This window comes from Anarrhichthys ocellatus, unplaced genomic scaffold (assembly GCF_004355925.1).
Source record: "Anarrhichthys ocellatus isolate YVR2014 unplaced genomic scaffold, GSC_Weel_1.0 scaffold22, whole genome shotgun sequence".
Taxonomy (NCBI): domain Eukaryota; kingdom Metazoa; phylum Chordata; class Actinopteri; order Perciformes; family Anarhichadidae; genus Anarrhichthys; species Anarrhichthys ocellatus.
This window is the reverse complement of record NW_022280052.1, coordinates 6,490,812-6,501,562: the sequence shown is the minus strand read 5'-3', so window position 1 is coordinate 6,501,562 and position 10,751 is coordinate 6,490,812. Positions and strand designations below refer to the sequence as shown.

The 10,751-nt window shown below is 42.2% G+C and overlaps 1 protein-coding gene across 4 annotated transcripts in view; it reads left to right on the top strand.

Annotated features, from left to right (window-relative positions):
• opa1 (OPA1 mitochondrial dynamin like GTPase) overlaps positions 1-3,872 on the top strand; it is a 34,189-nt gene extending 30,317 nt beyond the window's left edge. For all 4 annotated transcript variants that reach the window (XM_031859498.1, XM_031859496.1, XM_031859497.1 and 1 more), the window contains 2 exons: positions 1,520-1,593; positions 1,732-3,872. In XM_031859498.1, coding sequence (XP_031715358.1) covers positions 1,520-1,584 — 65 coding nt within the window. In that variant the 3' untranslated portion in view covers positions 1,585-1,593; positions 1,732-3,872. The remainder of the gene's footprint in view (positions 1-1,519; positions 1,594-1,731) is intronic.
• The last annotated feature ends 6,879 nt before the right edge of the window (positions 3,873-10,751 follow it).

The window sequence follows — 10,751 nt, the reverse complement described above, 5'->3', positions numbered from 1 at the left end:
GGGGGGGGGGGCTGCATCTCTCCTGAGAACCGTGTGCTTTTCATCCATCAGGAAAAGGATACCTAAGCAGCCGTGCTCCCATCAAAAGGGGGCTGCACACAAGCCCCCGAGTACAATATTTAGTTTCACTCCAAAGCACGCACACACTTATCACCTTTGTGCCAACCTGAAATGGACACTTATACGACACTGTGGCTCTGAGGTCCGAACCACAATGATTTATCTCCCTGAAAACAGGGCAAGTCTTTTTTTTTTTTTTTAAGTTGTTTTCATTGGGCCTTCTTTACAGGAAAATAATCAACAATAGGTTGCCTATGGATCTCGTGTGGCCGATTGATCAAGACGGAGCAGTGCTGGTTTGTTTTTCAGAGCCGGTGTTTGAGTTTGTGCTTGGGGGAGATCCAGACAGATTAGCGAGGGTGACGGGGAACGCTGGAGAAGCCAGCCAGGCCTGGAGGTGCAGCTGGCATTGCGAGCCACTGCTTCCTTTTCTCTGTGTTGGCCCACAGACTTCCTTCAGCCACTGTTTAATCAGTGATTAAGACCGCTTTAGATGGCTCGCTCATCTCGTGTGACAGTACATGTCGGGTGGAAGGATTGCCCCGTCTAATGCGGTCTTCGGACAATGGGAGTGTAATCGTGAAAAGAAGTGACTGATTGTTTTTCCAGTAGATTTCCCCCCCCCCCTTTCATGTGAAATGTTGTTGTTATGGTATCTGCCTCTGTCCATTAGCAATGTGCCCGTGAGGTACATGCCATGAAAAGGGGAGGGTGAGAGCTTTGATGTGGTCTTTGCTGACTGGGAAAGGGTACACAAGTCTTCATCATCACATGTGTGAAGTGGTCTTGAGGTTTGGCTGTCGCTGTCAGAGGGCCATCTGGTGTTTTGGTGAAAGATGTGAGGGGGTTTCTACCTGCAGAGGTATATGGTAGGGAGGGGAGTATTGTTTAATGTTTCCTCTGTTTAAAGAGCAGATTTATGATCCTGGTGTCGCTTCACTTGGAACTCATTTTGTTGACTGAATTGATTGATTGACTGATTCACACTGTTTGAAGGAAAGCAGTCCATGCTTTGAATAATCATTGGAAATGTTTAGGGCTGCAGCTAACGATTATATCAATTAATCTTCCACTTTTCCTGATGATCCATTCGAGAATAGTTTACATGAGCCCAATTTGTTGTCTTCAGCTGTGTCGCAGTGACAGAAAAACATTCAGCATACTTGTGCTGGTACCAGTTCTCCAGAGGCCAAGCCGAGGTCCTCGGATGTTTTGTTTCGTCTGACCAACAGTCCAAAAGATATTTGGTGTACAATGATTTAAAACACAAAAAAAGCTGACAATACTCACATTTGAGAAGCTGAGAGCAAAGAATGTTTGGCTTTTCTATTTTTTTTAATTACTAAAAGATTACTCAATTATTAAAGTTGTTGCTGACTAATTGACATTGTGTTTTTGTATTCGTTTTGTTTTTTTCAGGGGTTTGACTAACGAACCTGCTTTTTGTGCTTTTCTGTAGAGAAAGTTCGTGAGATTCAGGAGAAACTTGAAGCCTTCATAGAAGCTCTTCACAAGGAAAAATAAGACAAGCAGGTATTTGTCTCTGTGCTGTATGTTGAAACTTACCAATTGTTAAATAATAGTAAGATTCTAAATAAGTACTGGCACTGGGAAAATGGTAACTGTGCACTGTGTGTAAATATAATCTGTTGTTCCTTCTTTCCTTTGCAGAACTATTGAAAGTAAATGTACGGATCCCAACAGAGAAATGCACTGAACAAAGAAGAGAGAATCTGTAAATCACCGTCATCACATCCTGACCTTGGCCACACCGCTCACTCATCTGATTTTAATACCCGCGTCCTGGCTACCTGTCCCCCCCTTTGAAGCTGAGGAAAAGATGGACCTGAACTGAAGGAAACAGTTTTCAAGCTTTATCTTTGATTTTCCTTTTTTTTTTTCCTCTTGCAAACTGTCCTCGGTCCAGAGGGGAGATCAGGAGGGAAAAGAGAAGCATGCACAGTGTTGTCAGACATCTAGCCTCTCATTTTCAATAAATGAGGACTGTGTACATGTTTTGTTTTTTTCCAGCTGATGGTGTCTGTGTACATGTGAGTAGAAGAGTTTGTGTCCTCACTGATGTCACCTTTGGCGCTGTTCCTGATGGGTGAAACAGCCTTGAATTGAATCCCTTTATCTCGCCTGGTGCTCCTAAAATACGCCATGACACTTACCTGGTACACAAGAATTCTCCTATATTTAACATTTACCGGTTCTTTTTTTGTTGCACTTAAGTTATCCCTCCAAGCAGCAGCTATATATTTATGCTCCATGTACCCCTAAATAAGAGCAGCAGATGTCCTCATAAACATAAGAGTAGAAAGTAGCTTTAATATCCAGCTTCCCTCTCATCAACTCTCCCCATTGTAACTCCACAACAACCACTCATCAACCGGACACGACCAGCTCTGAACGTGTCGGAAACAATAGTATGTATAGATTTATTTCTTTTTATTTTTGATCTAATGGGGTTATATTTGACAATGGTTTGTTAATATGTCTGCCAAATGCACATGATGTCCTGGTCATGCCACCTTTTTGTTTCTGTATTTGTCTCGTGTTTGTGATGTTTGCACTTCCATCATTGTACATTTCCTCTATACTCTCCCCGTGTTGTAGCTAAGAGATAATAATACTGCTTCCAAAGGAAAAACAAATGGGACACCCTCTTGATAGGTTTACAAATGTAATTAAACATAAATTCAGGATGCTTCTAGATTGTTGAGACACATTATTAAACTAAGAGCAGCAGTTTTTCAACTGATTGTGATGATGTATTTTAACATATTACATTGTTATATAATGTCTAAGGTTAAAGATGTCATTTCTCAATAGCCACATTGCATCATCAGTTAAAGATGTCATAATAACAGTGTAAAAGTAAATTATCAACCAGTTTAAACCTACATTTGGTTTTATTTTCAAAAGCTATGACACTGTCCGTTGTTCCTCTCAATGTCTCCACTTCAGACCTGGGTTTAAGTCTTTAGCGCACTAGTATCCAGTCCATGGTGGTCCAGTGACGCAGGGGAAGGTGGGTTATCCCGATGCGTTTCCAATCCGCACCAGGTTTGATGGTTTGGCAGGACAGTTATGTCTATGTACGTACATGTGCACTTGCACGTATCTACTTTTCCTCTCCTTTCTGTGATGATGGTCATTAAGATCATATGCCTCTTGCTGCTTGGATTGGGGGGGGGGGAATTGTAAATGAACAGAAGTTATCGTCAAAGTTAAGAGAAGGGTAAATATCTAACATGCTGGAAGGTCATTTTAAACTGAAATGGTATACTTTTGTCAGCTCACTGATTCTTCTACACGTCACTGTCCAGGGCTGGATGTTGCCGCACTGCTCCTAATATTGTGCTTTTTACTCATTCTCATCTTGAACTCCTTCTCTCACATCCACCTCCATCATTGGGACACTTGTGACTCTTTCCATCACCCACCTAGACAGCCACTCACTCTTCCTAGCTTGAAAAACTGTCTGCTTTGACCGAAGGTGGGGTATTAGACTGCGTAAAACCTGTGTGTGTGTGTGCGCGTGTGTGTGTGTGTGTGTGTGTGTGTGTGTGTGTGTGTGTGTGTGTGTGCGCGCGCGCGCGCTCTGTACAGGTAAAGCCATAGAGCTACTATAATGTACAGCACGTGTATGCAGAGTGAACAACTTGTGTAACAAAATCCACGAGTTTGTTCAAAAAAATGTTTTATGTTGTAGAAAGTAATGTTTGCATGGTGTACCCCATCAGATGTGCTTTATTTATTTAATTTGTGGTTCAAAGAGAAAAATAAAGTTGACAAATGCAAAATGACCTTTTCCATGTTGTCATCTTGTCCAGGCCGTGTGAAACATATTTTATAGTTTCATTGAACAATGTCCATTTGCCTGAACCTTTAGCCAATGAGAACACTCAAATAATATGAAGAAAGTTGACAAAACAATCTCATCGCAAACTTTATTTAGTCGTTTTGTGGAGCTTTCGACGATGTATGCTCTTCATCAGCAAATGAGTGAGTTTACCCAGCTATCATAGAAATGTTTTTTTTTTTTTTTCTTATGTCACCCTAAAAGTGGAGATTCAAAGCTCATTCTTGACCTAGACAACGGTTGACAAAACAATCACCGTTTTCAACTTTAAAGGCTCAGAATCTACTTTTCCATGAACCAAGCTAATTCCATCCACTGATGGAGATCATGTTCTGTGATTGAAATGACCAAAACAACTAAATGCACCTTGTGTTAACATTGTTTTTTCAACTAATGTTTCCAAGTCGAGAATGACCATTGAAACTCCAAAGAATGAATCTACAGTCGTTCTAGCGGCTCTGGGGGGCTGTGCTTAAAGCCTGCTTTGAGCTAAATGCTATGGCATGGTATGACAGTGGTCTTACCTGCTAACAACCAGCATGTTGATTAGCAATAAACACAAAGTACAGCTGGTGGGAATTCGTTTTGCAGGTATTTGGTCATAAAACAAAGTATTGGACACATTTTCAAATGTGGACCTCTTGATACCGCTAGAGGAACGCTTCAGTGATCACCAAATCTTGCCAGTCATCACTTGTCATCTGTTGACAGTGAATGTCTGCAACATTTCATGGCAATCCATCCAATAGATGTTTAGTTAAATAGAAACCTGGCATGTTAAAGACCAACTTTGATGCATTGTTTCACTCTTATCTTTGGAGAGTTGTGTTGCATGAATGTGTGTTTCCATAATATAATCTGCTGCTGTCCTACAGCTGGTTGCATCTGGATGCAGTGACCTTTGTGCTGATGTGATGAGGCCTCTGGTTCAGGTCTGGACAAACCTTCAGAGTATTTAACTCTGCAGGCTGTTATCTCAACCCTGAGCAGGCTGAAGACACGTTGCAGCCTGAGGCAGCAGCTCGGGAGAGGCAGCTGAGGGCCTGACTGATTAATAAGTCAGAGTCCAGAGGTCCTCCACTCCTGGGCATCCTCTCTTCTTTCACAAGAGCCTGTTTGTTACTCCATCTCCACATTGCTCAAAGGGAAGCGCAGTGGGGAGGGGTGGATGTAGAGGGGGAAGGCCTCATCCTCACTACCATCACCTGAGGCTTTACACACGGAGATGACTGCCTAACGTCAACTTTCTATTTTCTGTGTGGCTATTATATTCCCCTGTTTTCTAAAAAACAAGGGGAAAAAGAGGAAGAAAAAAAAAGCCTAATGAGTTTGTAGCAGCCGTGAAAAGAAAGGGGGAAAAGTCAACCTCCAGCAAAAGGCCTTTGTGCTATCAGATAGCCACGTTCTGGGAGGAGGGAGGACGGCCGGGACACACTATACACCATTAGCATCTGCAAAGGCCGTCACGTTGACTAATAGCCAGTGCCACAACGGCACAGTGGTTCAGTTTGTGTTTTCCCTCAATCCCCATTATGTTGGTGACACAAAAGCAGCCGGGCCAGACTTTTCAAATGTGCCACAGCAGCGGACGTGCACAAAGCTTCATTTCTAGTCTTTCTTAAGAAAAAGAAAGGGCCGATCTTGTTGCTTCGTTTTTTTTTTTAAATCCCCCACCTCATCACACACACACATTCTGGGTCTTTTGGCAGGGGGGTGTGGCGGGTCGGTATATGATGAAAACGTTGAATAAGTCTTAGAAAAGGGCAATAAATTGTGGGGATGGGCGGTTTTTGTCAGTAGCAGCAGTGTTAGCATTTGTTTGCCTTCTTGTTGGCGACACTGGCTTTGTTCTCGTGTTTCTGTCCCCTCTGTTATCGAGCTGTTTGTTGAGGTTGTGGGAGACACAGAGATTCGTGGCCGTCGACTGACGTCGACAAATAGGCTGGTTGCACAGCTGCTTTAAAGCATCCTCAGGTGGGCATTTACCAAAAGTACAGTGGTTTAAGAAGTGATGTGCCAACTTTAAGGAAATCTGAATCTATTAAGCTCTAAAAGCAGATCATCCAATGTAGCCAATTGTTTGTGAATTCAGACTTCGACGGATATAATTGATTAAAAACATATTTGTGTCCGACATGAACACAATATTTTCTGCCAAAGTTCAAAATGTTTTCGAGATATTTTTTGTATTTTGTGTTTTGTCTGAGGTCAGCTTCAGGTGGATAAAGGTGATGTCACGAATTTCTGTGCACCAGTCATTCATCAGTTTAGCATTTTTTTGTGTTTTCATAAATAATAATGTTATTTTCCTAAATTGAATTATTATTGCTGCATATTTTGTACATTTCAAGGTGTGTAGGATTTTGTGGCATATAGCAGTGAGGTTGCAGATTGCAACCAACTACATATTTCTCATGTTTTATATTACTTTGTTTTATATTACTTCAGCCAACAAGGGCAGATAAATACAGTGGATGTAAATCTAACACTTTGCACCCCGGGAGACAAACTGCCACTGTTGACTCACCACTGATGAATCTTATCAGAGGCTTGTTGGAGCAACAGGCTTCCTTCTCCGTTTCAGCCAACAACACATTCTACTGTCCCCGGGGCCCGCTGCTTTCTGCCCCGCAGAGAATAGTGTCACAATTGGCCTTTGTGTTCATTATGTTAGAGGCATCTTCCCATTGCGCTGTGGGGTCCATTCCAATGCAGAATTGGGCCCATGGGGATTTTAGCCAAGTCACAGAGGTCAGTGACCCTTCTTGTCACACCCCCAACACACACACACACACATAGAGAGAGCCCTGTTCTTATTCTGTGTGAGCTATAAATTATGGCAGCACTCAGTGCTTCAATTTTAAGATTGAAGGAGGCTTGACCGCGTGAATCCTGTGGTGGTCCTGTATCTTTATATATATATGTGTGTGTGTGTGTGTGTTTCCACAGGGGTGGCCGGGCAGAGGACCACTGCATGTTCTCACCATTCAAGTCTGACGTCCACCCTGAAAGAATCCATAAAATGACCTCATCGTCGTCTCATGGCACGGGACGTCATAAATGAATCAGCCCATTGTGGAGGGAAACAGCCTCCATTAATACATCCCTGATGGTGGATCTAGATCTTCCTATTAATCCCACAATATGCAGGATGTCCACTCACACACGGGGTCGCCCGCCACACAACAGAAAAAAAACAAACACAAGCGCTGGCCTGTCATCAAACCGCTGCATAAAATACCACATCCAAGATTTACCCTCAAATCTGAATCACTGTTTGGATATTTATGTGAACAGGCAAAATGTGCATGATGAAGCTATTCTTTACTTAAACACCTGAACTACTAAATTAGATCCCAATCCTAGAAAACATGACTTCTATTATATTAATACATAAATAAAGAACTGCATACTGACTATAAATTACGACAATAACATTTTATTGACAAAATAGACAATGTTTCATTCTGATGGATATCTTCCTCAAGCAGAAATATTGTCTGGTGTCAGTAAAATGTTGACGTAGACAGTGTGCATGATCTTTCCTATATCAGTTGTCCCATTAGGTGGCATCTCCAACAAACCTCTCCCTCAATACGTTCATAACAAAGAGAAGGAAATCTTTATTTTCATTACTCAAATCCAATTTTATCAGTGATGCCACAACCATAACTAAATGTGACAACATTCACCTGCAACAGCCGTTATTTCTGCAGCTCACACCCAATTAGTTAAACTGGTGTTAGCACACAGAACTAAGCCCAAATGAAAAAACAAAGCCAAATAGCTGATTTAATTATAATTTGGTTAAACATATCAATGTCGTCAAAGTCACTGTTGCTGAAATGTGCTGGAGACAAGCAAGACAAATGTAGGTACTAAAAGAACAGAGCCCGTGGCGTGAACGCTTCCATAAAGACTGTGGAACTTAGAGCATTTCAGTTTAAGCCACGCCGGACTCCCCAAGATGACAAGTAAGGAAAGTGTGACTTGAGTGATAAAATGCTGAAACACTGGGTGAAGAAATGAAAGAGATGTGTGTGTAACAACAGAGGGGTGGGAACTTTCCTCTGCAGAATGGATGCAAAGTTGCCATGGAAAAACTGATCGTTGCACAAACTGTTTCTTAATCGAGTGGAGGCCTTAGTGAGTGGGAGGGACGCCGAGTTTTTAGTACAAGAAGCGGCTCTGGGTTTGCATGGACTTAGTGGGATTATGTGAGCATTCATGGCAACCAGTGAGGCCAGCAGGTGAGGTCTGGGCTCAGCTGCCTTAGCCTTTAGGTAAACACAGAGAAGGGTTGCCAGATCTGGCTGTGTTGCCAGGCTGAAATTGTATCTGTCCACACTACTTACGTCAGTCAGGCTGATCTGTCTCCTCCTGCGGAGTGGCGCTGACAGGGGGCTGCACTTGTTGTCGGATGGGGGACGCTGAGGACCGGCTTTCATCGTCTAAGTGCCACAGTGAGGTCGGACCAAAAAACGGTCTGGTGACATTACTTGACTGGCCATCAATAGTATCTTAGCAGGCGCTAAAACCAAAAGCAAACACACAGTGAGCCTGAGTGTGAATGTTTGAGGCGAGGCTCTGCAGCGTCAGGAGCATCGTGTGTTAAAGCAGAGCAGAAATGACAACGGGCCTTGAAAAGTGATCAAGTTGTGAGCTTTTGTCTCCTTTCAGGAAGTCCTGATCTGATTTTCCCCCCGAGCTTCTACTTTTAATTAGATCAGCATTTTCTTACACGCCTGTTTTACATGTGTATTTGGACTTAAACAGTAAAACAGGATTATCTAAATGAATAGTTTGGTGTTTTCCCAGAATACTTCGATTTCAACCTGCCTGACACCACATCAGATTAAGACAAGGGCATTGCCACGTTACATATTCAGTGTTGTCAGGAATTCTTGCCCATTTGCTTTACACACAAACACTGTTATTCTTTCACATGACCTGTGCTCAAATTAGAGGGGAAGCTAAGACAAGAAGATGTTGAACTGAATGAGCTTCAGCTCTGAAACGTTGTGGAAAATGAACACAATGCATGTTTTCTAGAGAACATCTCGTCCTGATTTTTTGATGTAGAGATGTCACGCTCAAGGAGGAGAGAAATTTAAACCAGAATGTTTATTCATTCCTGAAAAAGTTCGACTAACACTGGTCACACACTTTTGTCAGCTGTATTTCTGTTTCTAATCCGTACATATTTTAAAACTAAAGTAAGCTTTTTGATTGAAATCCATCTTTGTGGCACCCTATCATGTCATCGTTGTGCTCCTCCTCCACTGCAGCCTCTGTTTGTTCACCTGCCGGTCAGTCATGCCCGGCCTGAAAGGCCACCGCTTCGCCCCGCTGACCTCGTGACCCCCTGCAGCCTCCACACGCCTCCTCTCTGGACCAGCAAATATTGAACCAGTCAGTCTGGGCTTCTCTGCTGCCCACTGGCTGTTTGACCGTTGCCGGAGAACAGCGTTACCACCTTTGGACAACAGCAACAGCAGGCCAGGGCTTGTCCCTGTGTGTGTGTGTGCACATGTGTGTATGTGTCTGGCAGTTTACGTGTGGGCTGCACCAACTAGAATGAACTACAAAAAGGGTTTTATTTTGTCGTTCTACTACGTCAAAACTTTAAACTTTCACTTATGTAATAGTTACAACTTAAAGGGTCTCATCTTTTTCAATTTGAAATCACTTTGAAACTTTTCAAATTCTTTTAATTTAATTTAATTTAAATTAGCTTTTAATTGTCCCACAATGCAATGCACAAAATAAATAGAAGAACTGCTCAAGCTGCAAAAACCTCAAATAAATTGTGAATGGTGGTGAGACAACTCTGGAAACACCGCTGAAAAACACCAAAAACATTTACATCTTTTTGTTACTTTGTTTTTTTAAGGTTAATTTGACAGTGGCATCCATGTATCACATCATTTCTTCAGTACAAAATTATAAAGTACAAAAAAAAACCTATGCTATATGTAACAATTAGTACAGAGGACATACTGAATACTTTTACTATGTGGTGTGGAATTGGGACAGAGTAATTGTCTCCACTATCAGTTAATATATTTTTTCCCCATCATGTGCTTCAAGGCTGTGCGTGTGTGTTTAAGTACCATTGTTTTTGTGTGTCGATGAGTCCTCTTTAGATTAAAAGATTGTTTCTCAAAGCTATTGCCTGGCTCTGTGTGTGTGTGTGTGTGTGTGTGTGTGTGTGTGTGTGTGTGTGTGTGTGTGTGTGTGTGTGTCAGATCCTGGGTGCTCAGGAATGTTTGCTCTGCCAACACTCAGTGACTGTAGTCGTCGTCGTGTCTCCAGCCTCGAGTGAAACAGACACTCTGCAGCCTTTCACCAGACGGACACGGCCCGTCCCTTTGAGAGGAGGAAGGTAAATAATGGCAGGACTTTAATAGGTGGATAATGTGGTCGCAGGGCACAAGACTGACTCTCCCTGAGCAAACAGGACCATGGCAGCCTACACACACGCACACACACACACACGAGCCAATAGCTCTCCCAAAGAGAAGATATAAAGAACGTAAAGAAGAATTGTACACGTTTAGCTTTCAGTGCTCTTTGATAATTTAAGGAGCTCAAACACATGTTTGCTCTTTCAAGAACCACTCGTAGTTTAAATGAATTACCTTACTCCGTACTTTCATGTTGTTTTATATTTGTTTTATTTTAACAGCAATTCACTACAAAGCGTCTAATATGGTTTTAATTCACAAGCAGTTTCTTACTATCTTCTTTCTGTTCTTCTGATTCATCTCGTTCCTCTTTTTTATTTCTTCTTGTTCGTCTGTTTCACTTTCTTTTTTTTAAA